The sequence below is a fragment of the Hylobates moloch genome, unplaced genomic scaffold (assembly GCF_009828535.3).
Source record: "Hylobates moloch isolate HMO894 unplaced genomic scaffold, HMol_V3 SCAFFOLD_11, whole genome shotgun sequence".
Lineage (NCBI taxonomy): Eukaryota > Metazoa > Chordata > Mammalia > Primates > Hylobatidae > Hylobates > Hylobates moloch.
The window spans coordinates 90,816,967-90,839,562 of NW_026652286.1; the positions used below are offsets into that span (position 1 = coordinate 90,816,967).

The 22,596-nt window shown below is 42.4% G+C and overlaps 1 protein-coding gene across 1 annotated transcript in view; it reads right to left on the minus strand.

The window, feature by feature from the left end:
- Nucleotides 1-1,466: 1,466 nt before the first annotated feature.
- SMIM35 (small integral membrane protein 35) overlaps nt 1,467-22,596 on the minus strand; it is a 44,564-nt gene continuing 23,434 nt past the window's right edge. The window contains exons 2-6 of the mRNA XM_032167554.1: nt 21,529-21,545; nt 19,075-19,206; nt 3,411-3,527; nt 2,425-2,458; nt 1,467-1,566 (exon numbers count right to left, since the gene is read on the minus strand). Of these exons, the coding sequence (XP_032023445.1) occupies nt 1,467-1,566; nt 2,425-2,458; nt 3,411-3,527; nt 19,075-19,206; nt 21,529-21,545 (400 nt within the window). The remainder of the gene's footprint in view (nt 1,567-2,424; nt 2,459-3,410; nt 3,528-19,074; nt 19,207-21,528; nt 21,546-22,596) is intronic.

Sequence of the window (22,596 nt, forward strand, 5' to 3'; positions counted from 1 at the left end):
TCCAGTCCAGCAGGGCACAGACCGGAGAAAGGAGTGATGACTCACGAGGGAAACTGCCCTGCTGTCCACCAAACTACAGTGGATTCTTGGTTTCCCTGGTGCATTATCTGGTTTGTTCAGCCTCTCCTGGGTTCCTCTTCACACTCCCACCATTTCCTGCCCACTTTTGCCACAGGACAGGCTTTGCACAAGAAATGCAGAACACGGCAAGGTAGCACTCACCCAGTCCCCCATGCCCACCCCATCGCAGGAGCCTAGGCGACAAGAACATGTTTCTAGACTGTTCTCAGCACTGCACATCAAAATTGGGAGTTGGCCATGTTTGGGAGGCACTGAGGCCTTGAGCAGTAAGAGAACAGGCCCACATTGGGGACGGGGCAGGGGGAGGGTTGAAAGTGCTGGAACCAAGTACAGAGCGGGGCAGGGCAGAGTCAAGGCCCAGCTCAGGCTTCAGGGAAGTTGGCCTCAGGTGGGAATGTTAAAACCATGTCTGGAATCACCTCAGTATAACTTCACCTATTGAAGCTATGACTGGCTTTCCAGCCGCTGGTCAACCCTACAGGGGGAGATAACTGGAGATACCACATAAAGAAGCTCCCCACTGGTGTCTGGAGGCCTCGCCCACACTGGACTGCACTGGGCAGGGCTGGTTCTCCAGGACATCTGTGACCTGTCCTACAGGCTCAGGGGCTTCCCGGGATCCAGCTTCCTCCTGAGGAATGGTGGCCTCTTTTAGTTCTGAGAGAAAGCCGCTGCTGCCCAGCCAGACTCCATCCCCAGAGGCCTGACTCCCCAGGACTCCCATATCATAGGCTGGTGGTGTATCCAGAGGAGACCCCCTCATTCTTCACAGTGAGGGGCCAGGCCAGGCCTTGAAGATCCAAGGGGATGAGGGCAGTCCAGGGGAGCCTGAGAGGGGCAAGAACTGCCCGAGGAAGAAATGGTTTGGATGGGAAAAAGCAGCTGAGATGTGGGGAAGGGACAGGCTTGAAGGCAGGCGAGGGAAGGTGTGGCCAAAGGGTTGGCGGGCCATGAAGCAGGGGAGGCTCCTGGGCTCAGAAAGCTCAGAACTGAAGTGCTAGAGTGATGCTTCTTGGAGATATTGGCCATCTGGAAATTTCATCTCAGAGCAAGAGTTGAGATAAAAAGCTCTGCTCTAGGAGCTTCCACCTTGAATACAAACAGAACCTTCCCAGGAAAGAAAGGCCAGGCATGGATTGGGTGGACAGGAGGAAACAGGGCAGGCCCAGTACCAGAAGTGGGTGGGAGAAAACATGACCCAAGCCTGAGATCAGCACCAGAAGACAGGGGATGAACCAGATAATCTCTTTGGGTTCCAAGTGGTCCTTGGTGCGAGGCTTGGGTGACTGAACCCTCTTAGGACCTTACTTGGACATCAGGCTCACTCGGAAGTTCTCCCAACTCCAACTCACCTCCCCAGGGCTTCACAAGTTGCTGTCTCTGCATCAGACTAGCCCATTGGAGAACTTCCTGTAGCCACCATCTGTGCTGCTGATGTGACCACTGATGGTGAAGGGTGGACCTATCTCCAGATCCTTCAGGTTCCTGAAGAAGATGATCCAATCAGGCTACTGGAGTGATAACCTAGCCTCTCCCTGGGTCCCCATCTCCCTTGACTCCAGGGCACCAATTCACTGACTTGTCTTCCAGAAAAGGAAGTGGGCCACTTACCATATTCATCTCTCAGGGCCAAAGGAGGTACAGCCCTGCCTGTGGCAAGTAGAAGAGATGACCAACGCCAAGAGGACTTCCGGCTCACACTCCCTGAATCCCTGATTTTCTGATATGCTCTTCTTTTTCATACTATCTTGTGCCTGAGATTACATTATTTGTAATCAGACCTGTCTCCAGCAGAGACATGAAATGCTTGAAAACAGGGGCTATGCCCAGTCATCTTTGTACTCTTTGAAACTAATACTGCAGTAGGGGTGGTTATGATAGCATCTTTCTGAATAAATGATAAGGAAGGAAGGAAGGAAGGAAAGGAAAGGAAAGGAAAGGAAAGGAAAGGAAAGGAAAGGAAAGGAAAGGAAAGGAAAGGAAAGGAAAGGAAAGGAAGAAAGGAAGGCAGGCTCTGTCTGCTTGGGGGAGAGATGGATAGATGGATGGATGGATGGATGGATGGATGGATGGATGGATGGATGGATTGATGGATGTTCCCTGCCTAAGGGTAAGTGTTAAGGAGATCATTGTCATCAGGGTTTCACATAGTCCTGTCTGTGTTCAAGTTTTAATTCATGGGACTTTTCTAAATGGATTCTTGTGCCCTTCTTTTATTTTCTTAGGGGCATGAACAGAAGACAGGAAAGGGAACCAGTCAGTTCTTACTCTATCTTTGATTCTTTTTCCATTATATCTACCCCCAACCCCCACCTCACCCAGATATTCCCTGAATTTACTCACTGGATTTGATATAAGTTGAAGACAAAATTAGGCCCTAGGAAGACAATCCAAAAAGAGAGGGTTAGCACCTCCAGGGGAAGCAGTCCATCACCCTTCTAAGAACATCTGGTACTCCCTCATCCCTGTCTGGAGGAGGAGGGTGGCTGGGCTGGACCTCAGGATGGTGTGGGAGCATCCCAGCCTCCTTCAGGGCCCCCCATTAAGGGTCCTGATTATCCTGGGATGAAGGCAGTCCTAGCCTGGACCCCAAAAGAACCAGACCTGGGCTTGAATTCAGACTCCACGTCATTCTGACTCCACGACTTTAGCCTCATGTCCCCATCTATAAAAATGAAGGCTATAATAATGTCTTCCTCATGTGGAATTTCAAAGAAAATCATATTAGACAAAAGTGCATTGGCACATAGTAGGTGCTCAACAAATATCCATGGACTCTGTTAAAGTTAACTGCAGATCTAGGGAATAGTTTCTACCCCTTGGCACTCCAGCACACCCTTCCAGTTTTCCCAGAGTCCAGTGAAAACTGCAGCTATGTCTCAGAGTTGAGAACACCACAGCAAATTCCAGGAGACTCCCAGTGAAGCTGATACCTCCACAAGCTTAGGAGAGGGCCCCAAGACCCACAGGCAGGGGCAGAGACACACGAGGAGCCAGTTGGAGCTTGGCCTGTCTAGGCCATTGCTCTTGGCCTTGGGGGCCCACAGAGACCCCTGGCATGGACTCCTATGGGCTTTGAGGGAGGAGGAAGCTGGCTGCTTGCTGGGATGGGAGGAGCCCCCATTCCCTCGATAAAAGTACCATTGCCCCACCTCACCACCTCAACTGCTCAGCCACCCACTCAAGTCTTCAACCACTGCAACCACCACAGGAAATATTTTTGCATCCCACCATGCTGAAGAGTTTGCAGCCCTGCCAGGCATTGCCAACTGCTATGGGAGAGGAGGAGCTGGGCAGAACTGGGGTGACAGGGCCCAGTGCACACTCACCCTCCCAGCAGTACCCGCGCTGGTACCACTTGGCCAGGCTATAGCCGAGGATGGACATGAGCAGCAGCAACAGCCCCACGCCAAGGATCAGGCCCAAGGTGCTGATGGAGTCCTCACCTGCAGAGAAATGCAGCTCTGCACCCTCCCACAGCCCACAGCCCACAGCCCACTGCACCGACCCACCTGCACCATGTTTCAAAGCTCTCCTCCATTCCCACTGCCTACCAACATAACTGTCCCCTGGGAGCCTTGCTCTGAGCCCAGTGATTCGGCCCAGCTATACTAAGATGAAAATGTCTGACACCTGAATTTTTAGAGTGAGCCTATCCAGTATTTGGAGCTTGTTAATCCAAAGGAATAATCCTCTGATAGTAGAGATTGTTTGAGGTCTTTTTGAAGCCACAGGCATATTCTACCTGGAAAAAGCTCTGCCTGTGTGGGGGAGAGCCTGGGAGGTCCTGCCTCAGCATGAGCCAGGTGGTCAGGGGCCACCTGGAGGGTCCAAGAACACAGACCAGGGAGCCTCAGTCCCCCCACCCCTTTGCAAAGCCCATGCACCCAGTGGCAGCAGGGTGTTAACCCTTGGACTCTGTTTGCTGCCTGTACTTACCATTTCTTCCCTTTTTGTGGTATGAGCTCTTAGCTAAATTTATATTTTATTTGTAAAGCCAAACCAAGAAAGAGAGAGAGAGAGAGGTTGGAAACCTGCAGGGAGATGAGATAGGCCACGGTAGAAGCAGAAAGGACAACCAGGTTCTGAGGAAGAGGCTGACAGTGGGGGCACCCTAGGGACAACCCACCTCTGCTGGGGCAGGGAATCAAGAAGGCCAGCCCCACTGCTGCCTGATGAGGAGCCAGGAGTGTGAAAGAATGGAATGATTCCCCATTTGGTGTCCTGAGGCTCTAGGGATATTGCCAAGAGGCCAGGAGGTACAGTGGTTGAGCTCAGGCTTTAGATGCAGGCTAGCATCTGAAGCCTAGATCCACTATTTGCAAACTGTGAGACCCTGACACACACAAGTCTCTTTACCTTGCTGAACTTCAACTGCTCTGATGGAAAATAAGACTAATATTAAATATACATAGATTTGTTGTGACAAAAGAGATAGCATATGTAGAGCGCACTTAGGAGAGGATCTGACATACACGAAATGCTCAATAGATGTAAATTATATCATTATTGTTGTTGTTGTCATTAGTATTATCAAATGGTACAACTGTATTTTTTAAGTATTTCACAATTCTCTCATTAAAAATGGTATGCCGATGCTACGCCCCTTGGTCCTTCCTCTCACTGGCAACCAGGTTATTCTTTACTCAGTGAAGAGAATCTGATAGCCAAATGCAGAGGGAAGGGGTCTCTCCTTTCAGTTTTAAGTTACAAAAACCCAGGCCCTTAGGGAAAGAATTCACAGCATAGACAAGAAGTGAGCCAGAACAAGAATTACCCTCCGCATCATACTAGGAAAAAATCTCCAGCCCAGAGAGATGAAAGAGATAAAGAAAAAGGCCAGGTTACAAAGATGTCGATGGGTCCCAGAGAGAGCAACCTTGTTCCCTGCTCCAAAGTCGAGCCCCAGGAAGGCAATAGAATTCCCAGATGGAGTTGTGGGATCCAAGAGCTGGGCTGAGCTCCAAGACAGCAAGAGTCCAGGTAAGAATAGTTGCATATGGGTGCCTTGCCAAATGGAGCCTCACACAGCCTTGAAGAGTTGCTGTCATGGCATGAGAGTAACCAAATGATTCCTGTATCCACAAGAGAGGCAGGGAAGTCATAGAGAGCTCCTCCAGTGAAGGGAGACAGGCAATAAGCAAAATAAAGAAATTAATTAAATAGCATATTAGAGGGTGGTAAATGCTAGAGAAAAAATTAAGCAAAAGAAAGCATTGTGAAGGGAGAGAGCAGTTTTAAATAAAGTGGTCAAGGAAGGTCTTATGACAAATGTGACAATTGGGGAGAAAAGACCTAAAGGATGTGTATTCGTTTATTCTCACACTACTAATAAAAGCATACCTGAGACTGGGTAATTTATAAAGGAAAGAAGTTTAACTGACTCACAGTTCAGCATGGCTGGGGAGGCCTCAGGAAACTTACAGTCAGGGTGGAAGAGGAAGCGAACACATCCTTCTTCACATGACGGCAGCAAGGAGAAGAGTGCCAAGCAAAAGCGGGGAAAGTCCCTTATTAAACCATCAAATCTCACGAGAACTCACTCACTATCACGAGAACAGCATGAGGGTACCCACCCCCATGATTAAATTACCTCCCACCAGGTCCCTCCCACAACACATGGGGATTATGGCAACTACAATTCAAGATGAGATCTGGGTGAAGACACGGCCAAACCATATCAGGAGGTGAGAGAAGAAACAAGCCTTAGAGGTATCTAGAGTGAAAATGTCTAGGCAGAGGGAGCAGTAGGTACAAATGAGGCAGGAGCATGCCTAGCAGGTTTCAGAAGCATCCAGGAGCCCAGGGTGATGAGCAGGAAGGCAGCAGGAGAGGAGGTATCAGGAGCCAAATAATGTAGTGCTCTGAAGACAATGAGGGAAGCTTGGCTTTTCCTCTGAGCGAGATGCGGAGTCACTTGAGGACTTGGAGTAGAGAAGGGGCATGACCCAATGTTTTAAAAGGATGTCTCTGGCTGGCTACTGTGTTAAGAATTGATGAGGTAGGGAATGACCCTGGAGAAGGGGGACCAGTCAGGAGGCCACTGCAATATCCAAGCAAGAGACAGTAATTGGAGGAAAGGAGTGCAAGGAACTAAGAGGCCAGGGTCAAAGAAGATCATCTCTGTGGATGACAGAGAGAGGGACAGTGACTCGAGGGCTCAAATCTTCAAGAACTAAGGGTTAGTGACTCACAGGTGGACGGACAGATGACAACACAGCGTCATAGTGATACTGGTGGTGTTTGTGGAAGCTGGGGTTTGAAGGGTTTCATCAAAGAAAAGTCTGTCCAAAAGTAGGAAATACCAGTAGGAAAGCACCAGCAGGGAAATCACAGGCCTTCCAAAGACCCCGAGGTGAGGGAAGAAGATGCTATGTCTCCGTTGTTATTTTTTTTGTCTCCTCTACACAGTGTCTTCTGACTTAGGTAGCTTGCAGAAACAATTACTCTATTTTACCTCTTGATCTTTCTGGGATGCTCCTTTACCTAATATTCCTTAGTCTTCTTTTTAATACTTTTACATTTTTATTATAAAATATTTCATTCATACAAGAAGTATATAAAATAGCATGAAGAACAGCCATGTGCCTACTAATTTTTCAAAGAATTCTAAAATGCTGCCATTCTTACCTATAAAGTAGCTCAATTTCAGAGTAGTCCTCTCCTATCTCTCCCTCCAAGTAAATACCCTTCCAAATTTGGTGTTTATCTTTCCTATACACCTTTTTTATACCATTACTTCATATTTTTAATAAATTCTTTATCTCTATGTAGATACAGAGATATATACCATTGTTTTACATGTTTTCAAACTTTATGAAAATTATATTAGGACCACTTCCACTTCTGGCCATGGTGGAATAATAGGGACCAGGTTTACTCTCCTACTTTAATAACTAGAAAACCAACAAACCATCTAAAACAATGGGCAAAGGTAGTACAGAATAGTGATCCCTGAAGGAAGGAAGTAAAATGAAGAGCTCTCTAGGATTGCCTGGCTTATTGCCTAGGTGAGTTCCCCGAGTTCCAGCACAGAAGGGAAAACCCAGAAAGAGCCCAGCAGTCAAATTGAGGAGTCAGAATTTAAGTTCAGGGAAGCCCAGGAAGCCAGAATTTATGGACAAAATACCAGAGAGAAGGGAGCTGGACAGAGACAAGGACTCTCAGAGATCTGCAAAAGGGTCCCCCAAAGTCTTTGGTTGTGGCTTGCCTTTTAAGTTTGCTTATAGTGTCTCTTTTGAGCAGAATTTTAACTAATATTTTAATCAAATTTATCTATTTGTGCTTTTAAAAAATCTTATTTAAGACATCCATCTCTACTCCAAGACATACGCCTTAATTTTTTTCTAAAAGTTTTAACGTTTTGTTTTTTACAGTTTAGGACTTCAATCAACCTGGAATTCATTTTGGTATACATTATCTCCATAATTTTTATATGGAAATTAATTTTCCATCCTTTTCCCCTTCATTGCTGCTGCTTTCATACATCAAGTTATACCGATGTGTCTGCTTCTTTTTCTAAGCTTTCAACTGTCTTCTATTGGTCTATGTGTCTGTCACTGGACACTAGACATGTAATGACAAACACTGCTACATTATCTTAATTACTATGGCCTCATAATAAATCTTGGCTGGGCGCGGTGTCTCACGCCTGTATTCTCAGCACTTTGGGAGGCCGAGGTGGTCAGATCAACTGAGGTCAGGAGTTCAAGATGACCAGCCTGGTCAACATGGCGAAACCCCCTCTCTACTAAAAATACAAAAATTAGCCGGGTGTGGTAGTGGGCAAATGTAATCCCAGCTACTTGGGAGGCTAAGGCAGGAGAATCACTTGAACCCAGGCAGCAGAGATTGCAGTGAGCCAAGATCGCACTAGTGCACTCCAGCCTGGGCGAGAGAGTGAGACTCCATCATAAATAAATAAATATATAAATATATAAATAAATCTTGATAGTTGGTAAAATAAATGCTCCACTCTATCCTCCCTCATAAGCATGTTAGTTATTCTGAGTACTTTGCTCTTTCTTGTGAATTTGGGAATTCGTTTTTCAAGGTCAGTGAAAATCTCTATTAGAATTTGATTGAGGTAGCAGTAAATGTATAGGTTTATTTGGATAAAACTTACATATTTGAGATACTGAGTCTTCAAACTTACAAGTATGGCAAATGTTTTCATTTATTTTGGGTCATCTTTTGTAGACTATCATATGTTTTATAATTTGTCCTTTAAAGGTTTGGTACTCTTCTTGCTAGATTTATTCCTCAGTACTTTATGATGTTGTAAGTGTGAATGGGAGCTTGTTTTGTGTACATTGGTCTTCCATGTAATAGCGTTGCTGAATTCTCTCATTCTAATCATTTTCTTCTGGTCTCCCTTGGATATGTAGACTATTATATTGTCCACAAATAAAGGCCGTTTGCTTTCTTACTTTCTGTTCTTATATGTCTCAATTTATTTTTCTTGTCTAATTATATTGGTTAGAACTTCCAGTATAATGTACTTTGATATATGTATTTGATGCTCTAAATTTACCCCTAAACATCACTTTAGCTTCATTTTATAAGACTTGATATGTAACATTTTTACCTTTGTCTAATCTAAATGTTTTGTAATTTCCACTGGGATATCCTCTTTAACCCTTGAGGTATTTGGCAGTGTCTTTTTAGTTTCCAAATTCACAGGGTAAATGTTTTGGTTTTTTTTTTTTTTTAACTACTTATTAAGATGGACATGAGTTATAGAATTATGGCTGGTATAGGAAAAGAGTAACAGTTAATTTAATTTTAATACTAGCTCAATGTTTTCATCTAACTCGTGAAGTCAAAGTAAAGCCTTTAGAAGCTTACTCTGTAGGAGGTAAAACTTCGGAAATTATTGTGAATGTTACTGAAAATTCAGCTTAAAAGTTTGACATGAACAATAAAATTGTTTTTTCTTTTTACTTACTTTTGTCACTCTAAACTTCAGTCTTAGATATTTTTTTCTGACCTGTCTTCTAGCTGACTAATTCTTTCTTCAGCTGTGTCTAATCTGCTATTAATCATCCTTAGTGTTTTAATTTGTTATGGTGTTTTTCATTTCCATAATTTTAACTTAATTCTTTTTATAATTTCCAATTATTTGTTAAATTTTTCCATTATATCTAATTTTATATCATTTGCTATACATCTTTCCTATAGTTTCTATTCATTATTCTAGGGTTTATAAAATGTATCTTTAACTTATTACATTCACATATAAAAGGGAAAATAAAGATATGCCATATAAAAACTAATCAAACAAAAGCTGAAGTGCCTCTGTTGATATCAGACAAAAAAGATTTTAAAACAAGAAATATTACCAAGGGTAAAGAAGGACATTTCATAATGATAAGAGGGACAATTTATCAAGAGGACATTTCATTATATAGCTTTAAAATTTAAAAAGAAAAAATGAATAGAACTGAAAGACAAACTTTAAAAATTCATAATTATTATTAGAGAATTCAACTCTCTCAGCAATTGATAGAACAGGAAATCAGGTAAGGATATAGAGGCCACAAACAACACTGCCAGCTAACTTGACCTTGTAGACATTTACAGAACACTACATCCAACATCTGTGGAATACACATTGTTCTCAAGTATACATGGAGAATTCATCAAGACAGATTATATGCTAAACCATAAAACAATAAGTCTTTTTTTTTTTTTTTTTGAGATGGAGTCTTGCTGTGTCACCAGGCTGGAGTGCAGAGGCGCAATCTCAGCTCACGACAACCTCCGCCTCCCTGGTTCAAGTGAGATTCAAGTGATTCTCCTGCCTCAGCCTCCCGAGTAGCTGGGACTACAGGTGCCTGCCACCATGCCAGGATAATTTTTGTAATTTTAGTAGAGACGGGGTTTCACCATGTTGGCCAGGATGGTCTTGATCTCTTGACCTCATGATCCGCCTGCCTTGGCCTCCCAAAGTGCTGGGATTACAGGTGTGAGCCACCGTGCCTGGCCCAACAATAAGTCTTAGTAAGTAAATCTCAATAAATTTTTAAAAGTTAAAATAATATACAATATGTTCCCTGACCACAGAGTTATATTGGAAAATAAAAACAAAAAGATATCTGGAAAATATCCCAGTATTTGGAAATTAAACAACACACTTCTAAAAACATCCTGGATAAAAGAAGATATCATAAGGGAAATTAGAAAATACTTAGATCTGAATGATATTGAAAACATGACATATCAAAAATGTAAGTTGAGGAGACAGTCCAAGGCAGCTAAAGTTCACAAGACAGAGGAAAGAGCTGCATTGGGTAAAAAATCCAGCGATGTGCAGAGGGACCCCCTCAAGTATTCGATAAGTAACGAGTGCATGTGTGTAAAGGAGTTACCTGAGACCAGAGAATCATCTGAAAGCATTCGTTGGAAACAGCGTCTAGCATTCAAATAGGGCTAGAAGCAGTGCCTATTCTCATAAGCCAGACTAGAAAAACTCGTAATTCACAGGGTATTGGATAGGGAACTCAGGAAGTTCTTGCCTTAGTGGTGAGAATAATTAGCCTTAGACTGTTCAGCCTAAGGCTAATTATTTCCACCACTTTGGGTCTTGGTTTTATGATTTGTCTACTGCTCTGAACCCATCTAACAAATCGTAAAACCAAGACCCAAAAAGGTCAAACTGCTTCCAACTAACTTAACTGCTTCCCAATATATTTATAGGCAAACAAAAATATCTAGCACTCAGCAAAGTAAAATTTACAATATCCTCATTCAATCAAACATTACCAGGCACTCAGAGGCAGAGCAAAATGACCCATAACGAACAGAACAATCAACAGCACAGGCCTTGGAATCCTGCAGCCTGGGGCTGAATCCTATTCACTCATCCGTCTGAGGCTTTCATCAAGTTATTTAATCACCAAGAGCCTCAATTTCATGTGTGTGTGAAAAAAAGGGAGAGGGAGAAAGAGAGATTCAATAAGTCTCAAATTATAAAAGACCCCAATTATTTCCAGGGATGAAAACTACAACATCTGAGATGAAAATTACATTGAATGGAATTAACAGCAGACTAGGCGTTACAGAAGAAAAAAGTAGTGCGCTTGAAGGCGTAGCAATAGAAACTATCCAAGATGAGACATAGAGGTGAAAAAAAAGTGATAAAACAAATGAAAAAGCTGGGCGTGGTGGCTCATGCCTGTAATCCCAGCACTTTGGGAGGCCAAGGTGGATGGATCACTTGAGGTCAGGAGTTCCTGACAAGCCTGGCCAAAATGGTGAAACACTATCTCTACCAAAAATATAAAAAAAATTAGCCAGGTGTGGTGGCGTGTGCCTGTAATACCAGCAACTCGGGAGGCTGAGGAAGGAGAACGCTTGAACCTGGGTGGTGGAGGTTGCACTGAACTTCAGCCTTGGTGATAGAGTGAGATGCTTTCTCCAAAAAAAAAAAAAAAAGAGAAAAGAAAAGAGTATTCGTGAGGTGCAGGACAACTTCAAACCACCTAATATATGTGTAATTAGATTCCCTGAAGGAGAAAACCAGGGAAAGCAGAAAAAAAAAATTTGATGAGATATGGCCAATAATTTTCCAATGCTGAAGAACCTGTCAAGTTATTTGTTCAAACAAGACATTTTTTTTCCTATGAGGAATTCTGGTGCCCATGATTGATATCATAACTCTTTATTACATCAAGGAAGGCCTAAACTATCCTTGGGAAGAAATAGACTACATTTCCTTTCAACCGACCCTCCATAAGAATCATTCTTTTTAACTAAACCATATGTATAGGTTGGAAAATATACAGGTCAAGAGTATGGTGTCTGGTAAGGTCCTGAGCTACGTGTTCACTGTATTGCTTATAAGGGGTGAGGCCGGTTTTGTTTTGGTTTGGTTTGGTTTGGTTCTTTTTTTTTTTTTTTGGCAGAGTCTCTCTCTGTTATCCAGGCTGGGGTGCAATGATGTGATCTCGGCTCACTGCAACCTTGACCTCCCAGGTTTAAGCGATTCTCCTGTCTCAGCCTCCCAAGTAGCTGGGATTACAGGTGCCCGCCACCATGCCTGGCTAATTTTGGTATTTTTGGTAGAGGTGGGGTTTCACCATGTTGACCAGGCTGGTGTCGAACTCCTGACCTCAGGTGATCTGCCCAGCTCGGCCTCTCAAAGTGCTGGGATTACAGGCATGAGCCACCGCGCCCAGCCTCAACTTTTATTTTAGATTCAGGGAGTAGATGTACAGGTTTGTTAAATGAGTATATTGAATGATGCTCAGGTTTGGGATACAAATGATCCCATTACCCAGGTAGTGAGCATTACTATTACCAATAGTTATTACTTCAACCCTTGCTCCTCTCCCTCTCTCCCCCATCTAGTGGTCCCAGTGTCTATTTTTCCCTGTCCATATGTACCCAGTGTTAATCTTTCACTTGTAAGGGAAAACGTGGTATTTGGTTTTCTGTTCCGGTGTTAATCTGCGTAGGATATTTTCCAATGATTAGTGATGTTGAGCATTTTTTCGTGTTTGTTGGCCACTTGTATGTCTTCTTTTGAGAAGTGTCTGTTCGTGTCCTTTGCCCACTTTTGAATGACCTCTAGCTTCATCAATTTTGCTGCAAAGGAGAAGATTTTGTCTTTTCTTATGGCTGTGTAGTATCTCATGGTTTATATGTACCACATTTTCTTCATCCACTCCACTGTTGATGGGCACCTAGGTTGATTCTAAGTCTTTGCTGTTGTGAATAGTGCTGCAGTGAACATATGAGTGCATGTGACTTTTTGGTAGAACTGCTTATTTTCTTTTGGGTATATACCCAGTAACAAGATTGTGGAGTCAAATGGTAGTTCTGTTTTGAGTTCCTTGAAAAATCTCCAAACTGCTTTCCACAGTGACTGAACTTTACATTTTACATTTACATTTTAATTTACATTTCAACCAACAGTGTATAAACGTTCCCTTTCCTCTGCAGCCTTGCCAACATCTGTTATTTTTTGACTTCTTAATAGTAGCTTTTCTTGCTGGCATGAGATGGTATCTCACTGTGGTTTTGATTTGCATTTTTCCAAAGATTAGTGATGTTGAGCATTTTTTTGTGTTTGTTGGCCACTTGTATGTCTTCTTTTGAGAGTGTCTGTTCATGTCCTTTGCCCACTTTTTAATGGGGTTATTTGGTCTTTGCTTGTCAAATTGCCTAAGTTCCTTGTAGATTCTAGATATCAGAACCTTGTTGGATGCATAGTTTGTGAATATTTTCTCCCATTCTACAGGTTGTCTGTTTGTTCTGTTGATAGTTTCTTCTGCTGTGCAGAAGCCCTTTAGTTTAATTAGATCCCGTTTGTCAGTTTTTATTTTTGTCGTAACTGCTTTTGGGAACTTAGTCATAAATTCTTTGCCAAGGCCAATGTCCAGAATGGTATTTTCTAGCTTTTCTTCTAGGATTTTTACAGTTTTAGGTCTTACATTTAAGTCTTTAATTCATCTCGAGTTAACTTTTGTATATGGTGAAATTTAGGGGTACAATTTCAATCTTCTGCATAGGGTTAGCCAGCTATCCCAGCACCATTGTTTGAATAGGGACTCCTTTCCCCATTTCTTATTATTGTAGCCTTTGTCAAAGATCCAATGCTTGCAGGTGTGCAGCTTTATTTCTGGGTTCTATATTCTGTTCCATTGGTCTAATGTGTCTCGTTGTATCAGTACCATGCTGTTTTGGTTACTGTAGCCTTGTAGCATAGTTTGAAGTTGGGTAATGTGATGCCTGTGGTAAAGCCAAATATTTTAGAACTAAACATAGAAATGAATAAGTTGGGGATGAGGGAGTATTTCCTCAATAGAAATGGAGAAGCCTGACCCTTTTTCTCTCCTGAGCAATGCCTATACTGAGGTGGGCCAATCTTCAGGCATAGCCAGAGTTTTTCTCAGAAGTAGGTCTAGGATATCTCTACTATATGAATAATTAAAGATGATTTCTTTGTGGTTAATATATTCCAAACAGATATGTTATCTTGGGGCTCCCACTAGAACAAATGGCTTTAGAAAAATCACTCTTGGTGATCTTGCCAGAATAAATTTCTTGCTTGATTAATTAATATATTCTAATTACTGGCCAAAATAATTGGGACATCAGATGGGCACATGAATCCTTACCTAGGATTTTACAGAGGGAAATAATGTATCTACCAATTTTGCATTCATTAAGATGCAGGTCTTAGGCTGGGCGTGGTGGCTCATGCCTGTAATCCTCAGCAATTTGGGAGACTGAGGCAGGAGAACTGCTTGAGCCCAGGAATTTGAGACCAGCCTGAGCAACACAGTGAGACCCTGTTTCTTTTTTTAAAAAATAAAAATATAAAATGCAGGTCTTATATAAGTCTTGGTAGCCAAGAATCTATGGTAAACTGATATTCCCCTTCACAAAATCCAAATTTAAGAAAAGGTCAATAAAACCTTTGCCCCACAGATGTTGCTACAGGTGAAAATTCTCAGAAGTTTCTCCAACAGGCTGTCAGCTATGTGAATTTTTTAAAAATCCACCACCACTTTTTTTTTTGCTTGGTAGTTTTCAGTTTTTTAGACTACATTATTATTGCCCATCATTTTGCAGTTAAGGAGACTGTAAATAGAGCTCCTAATAGTTAAGTAATCACCCAATTCACAGAGCTGTATATGCCAAAGCCACAGTGAGAACTCAGTTCCTTCTGGCACCAAAACCCATGTCCTTTCCATTATTCTCTATTGCTTAAAATTACTTGTTCTATAAAACAATTAGACAGAAATAAACAAATTTTAAAAGGCATCTCTAGAACTATGCTATGACTTTTAGAGCAGCCTATGTGGAGCTTCTTTATGTCAGCAGTTAGATAACCATATCAACTGATTTCCTGAAGATGCCCCTCATCCAGTCCACCCATTGTCATCAGCCTACCTAAGTACTCACACTTCCAACACCTGTGGCAGGGAGGCACCCATCCACATTATCCAAAAGCAGTTTCAGACCACAAAGGTGTTTGAGAGAATGAGGTTCTTCAAAACGGAGTCCTGTTTTGTGTCACTCACAGTAGTATTTGGCCTAGGGGAAGCCATTTCTCCCAGCCTCCACTCTTACCATTAAGATGCAAGTGTTGCATTTGGATCCGTAACCATGTAGTCAAAGGCTCATGAAGGGTAAATATAACTGTGATCTTCTATTAGTCCTGATCTCAGAAAGCAGCATGGGGCTCTAGGGCAAGAGATGCATTCAAGACGACCATTTACATCCCCTTTTCTCCCCTGCTTCACTGTCTCTCTAGAGTCATGCCAATTGGGCCAAGTTTACTGATGGGCAGGATCAACATATATTCAGAGGTGGTAACTATGGCCCTTCTATTCCATTGCCTCCTTCCATATAACTGGAGCAGTAGGGAGCCAGTGTAGACACCATCGTCTCCCCGCATTTACACACAGGCATGCTCATTATGACAGTTTCCTGCTCCTGTGGACCAAAGCGTGGTAAGACCCAGGATTTGGTGCTGGGCTAAGGAGGAGAAAAACATGCCCTAAGGCTCTTTAGCCTTGGTCATTGCTCCAGTCAAGTTTACAAGACAGGCCTGTGGGGACTTGGGATATGAGTCCCATGATATGTTATTTTTCCTTTGATATTTATCTCCTGTTTCTTTATGTGTCTCTCCCTTAGAGGTTTTGTGTAGTCGATGACAGGATTCCAGTACTCCTGGGTCTGGCCAAAATACTATCTTAATTCTGTAAAAACCCCTTTTAAAAAAATTACAAATTGATTTTACAAATAAAACTATGCTTATTCATATATAAAATGTTGACATGGGAAACTTGGGTTTTCAGTTTGTAAAGAAGAAAATTGGCATAAAATTTACTTAGAATGATGAAGCAAGAGGAAAAGGTGGAGATGGAAAAAGTCTAAAAACAAAGTAAGGTCAAGGGGTAAATTAGGAGGTTGGGGAAGGAGATGGAAGAAGAGAAACTGAGAAGCAAAAGGAGGAGGAGGAAGAGAAAAAACAAGGAGGAACAAGAGAAGTAGAAGGGGAAGAGAAGAAAGAGGAGGAGGAGGAAGAAGAAAAAAGGTGGGGGAGAAGAAGGAGGAGGGGAAGGAGGACAAGAGGAGGAGGAGGGGAAAAATAAGAGGAAGAGGAGGAGGAGAAATTCTTGGCTATGTTGTTTGAGGTAAAAATAGTAATTTCACTTTTCAAAAATAGAATCAAGACACAGGAGAATAGTCTGTCATCAATGTCAGACAAATAGAATGTCTGGACTTAGTCACTCAAATAAAGGACATAGCAACCACACATGTGAAGTATAGCATAAATAATAAAACCAAATGCAAAACAGGGACAAAGAATCTGACCTACAATAAAATGTTACTCAAGAGGCCAGGGCAGTGGCTCACACCTATAATCCCAGCACTTTGGGAGGCCGAGGCAGGCGGATTACTTGAGGTCAGGAATTCAAGACCAGCCTGGGCAACGAAACGCCATCTCTACAAAAATACAAAAAGTAGCTAGGCATGGTGGCACACGCGTGTAGCCCCAGCTACTCAGGAGACTGAGGTGGGAGGTTAGCTTAATACTCAAGACCAAGATATAGTTTAGTTAAAGTGTTGTTCCAGTTAAGCTATTGTTTCTCAGTTTCAAACCCACTCTCTCTATTTGGCTTTGTGATGTTACAACGAGGACTCTGCAAAAGTTTCTTCTTGCCAGCTGGGGGAAGTTCTGCCAATAGGAGGCAATAGAGAGAGGCTACAAGGCTGGAGGATGAAGAGGGGACTTACCCCCTGTCTGCTTCTTATTGTCATATCACTGTCAGCATCACCCAGTGTTTCTTTTTCATCCCAGCAGTTTCTTCTAGTATCAGTTGGGTCTAGTTTGCAATTTTTCCAAATTCATGGAACCAGTCTCGTTACACCCTACCTTCTACCCCAGAAACACCAGCACAAGACTGCCAAAGCCCCCTTTCCCAGAGGTCTGAGGTCCTCCCCCAGGCTCTATGTTTTGATACTTCCAAGTTCTTCCCTTTGTTTCCCCAGTCTTAATGCTAGCATCTGCCTCCTGCATTGCTACCTCCACATCACCAAGTGTTCTGTATCTGTCTTTTCAGTTACCTAGTTAACAGTTCTCTAGAATAAATTCTCTCTGGTAAAATGATTGTTGTGGCTTATGTTTCCTAACTAGACCCTGGTTATCCATGCAGAAATACAAAAATATCTTGGGGAATGGGCAGGGGGATAGAAATATTTTTTTTTTTTTTGAGACAATGTCTCACTCTGTCTCCCAGGCTGGAGTGCAGTGGCGTGATCTTGGCTCACAGCAACCTCTGTCTCCCAGGTTCAAGTGATTCTCCCACCTCAGCCTCCCGAGTAGCTGGGATTACAGGCATGCATCACCACACCCAGCTAATTTTTGTATTTTTAGTGGAGATGGGGTTTCGCGATGTTGGCCAGGCTGGTTTTGAACCCCTGACCTCAAGTGATCCACCCACCTCAGCCCCCCAAAGTGTTGAGATTACAGGCGTGAGACACCACACCTGACTTGCAACATAATTTATGTTGGGCACAGGCTTCTTCACAGAAATGTAATGCTGGGAGACAATGGAGCACAATCTACAAGGTTCTAAGAGAAAAAGAAGTGAAATCCAAATATATTTTAACAACCCAAGATGTTCAAATATAAAGATAAAAGACAGATATTTTCCAATGTAAAAGAACTTAAAGAATAGAACATCTACATGTTCTTTCTTGGGCCCAGGCGCCGTTGGTGGTGGAGTGGAACCATGGTGGTCCTGAGCAGTGTGAAGCGGGGTCCGTGGAGGAGGGCTGCTCAGCACAAGATGCCTGATCCCAAGCTGGGGGAGGAGGGTGTCCGTGAAGATGGGAAGCCTGGTGTGGGCAGTCAGGGCTGAGAAAGAAAAGGAAGGCATAGGGAATGAGGTAGTCTAACCTGGAGCATCAGAGCCAAAGCAGGATGACGAGGGTTCTAGGTGGAGGATAGCCTGGTATGTGGAGTCAGAGACTGAATGGGATTAGGAGGGCATCCATGGCAGTGTTGGGGGTTACGGCCCAGCAAGTGGAGTCAGAGCCCAACAGGGCAAAAAGAAAGGCCATGATGGCGCAGCCCAGCATAAAGTATCAGAGTCCAGGTAGAAGAAGACAGCCATTAGTGCTAGAGGGGACATGGCAACAGAGATTGGATATTGATACTGATCAATCAATATCAATATTGATGTTGATTACATACAAAGGATTAATTAAGTAGTATGTTAAGACTAATGGAAGCCAGACTTCACACTGTTGGAAAAAAGAGTTACAAATACAAAAAGAGAGACACCTAGAATAAATCTTGTGGTGTTAGATGGGAATTGAAGTTATTGGTGTGAACTACAGTTTAATACACATATAAATAGATATAGAAATGAACATAGACCTGTAGGGATGGATGTAGCTTTGTCCACTAAGAGGGCTTGAAGCAGCAATGTCCCAATATCAATAGACACATCTACCACCAACATCTTGGCTTCTAAACGCCATTTTCCACCCAAAGGAACCAGGGTCCCTTGGAGAAATGGCTGATTTCAGTACCAGCAGGGAAAGTAAAAGATGAATTTGAATCATCTTTCTGTGCCAAAGCAACAACAGCAACAATAAGGAAGGTCCTAAACAAAAACAGGGGCATGTCAAATGACATATAAGCTAGCTTCTGTTGGACAAAGCAATGGCTGTTAGGTTTTGAAGGGAAGGCGAGAGTATCAAAATTTGATTTGATATTTGAGTATCAAAATAAGTGATGGTGGGAACAACCCACTGAATAAAATAGAAACCATGAGTCCAAAAGACATTAATTAATTAAAAGTTTACTGCACAATGGCATAGTTTCAAATTCCTCTCCACAAAGTACTTATTAATTACAAAGAGAAAAAAATAATAACTTTACAGATGGGAAGCTTGGCAAACACCACCTTAATCAAGTGACCAGAGTGAGCTTCATCAGTAATGAGATAAACAGAAATGGCATACCACCTGAGGGGAGGTGAGGAGAAGAACCCAGCATCGGCCAGGCACGGTGGCTCACGCCAGTAATCCTAGTGCTTTGGGAGGCTGAGACAGGAGGATCGCTTGAGGCCAGGAGTCCAAGACCAGCCTGGGCAACATGGCAAAACCCCATCTCTAACAAAAAAATACAAAAAAAAAAAAATTAGCTAGGTGTGGTGGTGCATGCCTGTGGTCCCAGCTACGTGGGAGGATGGTTTGAGCCCAGGAGGCAGAGATTGCAGTGAGCCAAGATCACACCACTGTACTCCAGCCTGAGTATAAAGAACATTCAAAAGAAGATTGAGAAAATGCTCCAGACTGAAGCAGAATAAAAAGACATGACAACTAAATGCAATTTGTGATTCTGAACTGGATCCTTTTGCTATAAAAGCCACTATCAGGGCAACTGACAAAACTTGAATAATGTGAGAATTAGATGGGAGTAGGGTATTGTTATTAATTTTCTGATTTTGATCACCGTGTCATGGTTATGTAGGGAAATGTCTTTGCAGAGAATACATCGTAGAGTATTCAGGTGTGATGGGGCATCAGGTCAGTAACTTTCAAATCACTCAGGAACATTTTTGTTGTTGTTGTTTTTTAATACACAGTAGTTCTAACTTTTCTACAGGTTTGTAATCATTTCAAAATGGAAAATAATAACTTTTAAAATGCAATTGGTCTCTATTTGCTGGTTTATAAAATCTCCAAGACATTATATATGAAAAAGCAAAGTTTAAATGGATATAGTAAAATCCTTTTAAAAGACTATATTTCATGATATGCATCTCTCTCTCTCTCTCTCTCTCTCTCTCTCTATATATATATATATACACCTTATTTTTCTGGACAGATGCAGAAGAAAAGTAATGTACTGATCTGGGAGAGGGACTGGGTGGTGGTAGGAAAGAGCTTTTTTCATTTTATATCTTCCTGCATAGTTTTTTTTTTTTTTTTAAATCAGGTACATGTATTACTCTGATAAAAACAAACACAGGAGGCCAGGCATGGTGGCTCACACTTGTAATCCTAGCCTTTGGGAGGCCGAGGTGTGGGGATCACTTGCGGTCAGGAGTTTGAGACCAGCCTGGCCAACATAGTGGAACCCCGTCTCTACCAAAAAATACAAAAATTATCCAGGCATGGTGGCAGGCACCTGTAGTCCCACCTACTTGGGAGGCTGAGGCACGAGAATCACTTGAACTCAGGAGGCGGAGGTTGCAGTGAGCCGAGATCATGCCACTGCACTTCAGCCTGGGCAACAGAATGAGACTCTTTCTCAAAATAAAAAACAACAACAAAAAAAGGAGTTTTCTGGAGAGTGAGATTATGTGTCATTTCTGTTTTTCTTATTTTTTTACATTCAAAAAACTAATACATAATAATGTTAGACATTTGCATGCACACACATTGAAATTTTTATTTTTCTCTCTATAGTTAAGGCAAAAAGTGAATAAGGATCAGCTTTCATCAATTAAGTTAGGCTTTGAACAATTTTGGTAGCAGAAAGTCTTTACCTGGTGTTTTATTTAATTTAGGCTTTTTAATTTAAAGATCTGTATGAGGGATTGTTCTTGGTTACCAATTAACAAGGATTCTAGAACACATAGATGGACTTCAAAGCAGTTTTGTCAGGACCACGTAGCTGTTTATTAATTTAGGTCTATGTTTCGATGACTTTTTTCTCATCCAAACCTTACCCTGTAGAATACTTTTTAAAATCTACCCTTCTGTTTTGGTCAAAGTCCTTTGACAAGCATCAGACTTAGAGCCTTTGAACGCAATCAGTTTAAATAGAATTTAAATTTGATAAATTCCTGTGTATTTTCTTTCCTATTTCTTTACAAACTGCCTTTTCTGTATAGTCAAGGGGCTTTTTCTGTTGTTGTTGTTGCTTTGGCTTCCAGAAAATGTCCCTGTAAAATCAAGAAAGTTTAGGGCAAGGCCTGCACTTACTCAAACATGGAATGGTGAACACAGATTTTGGGTTTCGGTGATCTCCTGATATCGAAAGAAAAGTGCCTCCCTCCCTCAGGGGCACCTCAAGATGACAGTTTCAAAAGGCACTTCAGGTGAAAGTGTAAATGAAATTTCAAAATACCATCAGACAGCAAGAAATCATTTATAGAATTCTACAATCCTTTGGCAATATAGAACAAAAGTTAAGTGTTTGGGTGCTTGTGCCAAACAGAAGTGAACTTGAATCTCAGTTTTACCAGTTACTTACAATTTGTCCATGAGCAAGATACTTAATTTCTCCAAAACCCAGTTCATTTATCTATGAAATGGAAATAATAAAAGTACCCTAACACCTGGAATTACCATAGATTTATTTAAAATAGGCCAGGCACGGTGGCTCACGCCTCTAATCCCAACACTTTGGGAGGCCGAGGCGGGTGAATCACCTGAAGTCAGGAGTTCAAGACCAGCCTGGCCAACATGGTGAAACCCCATCTCTACCAAAAATACAAAAATTAGCCCAGGCATGATGACAAACACCTGTAATCCCAGCTATTCGGGAGGCTGGGGTAGGAGAATCACTTGAAACCGGTAGGTGGAGGTTGCAGTGATCTGAGATCATGCCATTGCACTCCAGGCTGGGCAACAACAGCAAGACTCCATCTCAAAAAAAAAAAAAGAAAAAGAAAAAAGAAAAAAAGAAATAAAATAAAATGATACATATCTACTACAAATAAAGCACTTAATAAATATTAGTTGTTGATTACTTTTTTAAAAAAATTGTCACTGTCTCAATTTATATTCCCAAACTCACCATTCCAATTATGGGTTACAATAGGCTGAGGCAAGTGGCCCGTGACTATAATCCCAGCACTTTGGGAGGCCGAGGCAGGCAGATTGCTTGAGCTCAGGAGTTCAAGACCAGCCTGGGCAACATGGCAAGACCCCCATCTCTACAAAAAATACAAAAATTAGCTGGGCGTGGTGGTTCACACATGTAGACCCAGCTACTTGGAGAATCGCCTGGGAGGCAGAGGTTGCAGTGAGCTAAGATTGTGCCACTGCACTCCAGCATGGGTGACAGAGTGAGATCTTGTATCAAAACAAAGAAATAGGCTCAGTGTCCACAATGTGAAGGGTGAAAGTAGGAGGGAAATGGCTACTTTCTATATGCACCAAGCTATTCACCCAAAGAATGACAAGGGGGACGAGGAGCCAACCACCTTATTATGACACTAGCCCAGGATGGAACTCTCAGGGAAGCTCCCCTTGGAATATGTGTCCATTAGACTTGCCAGTTAGTAAGTCCACATTGCAGTTATGAATACAAGTGGTGAGCAGTTTCCCTCTGAATTTATTTATTTATTTTTTGAGACAGAGTGTCGCTCTGTCACCCAGGCTGGAGTGCAGTGGCACAATCTCAGCTCACGGCAACCTCCAACTCCCGGGTGCAAGCGACTTTGGTGCCTCAGCCTCCTGAGTTGCTGGAACCACAGGCGTGCACCATCACGCCCAGCTAATTTTTGTATTTTTAGTAGAGACAGAGTT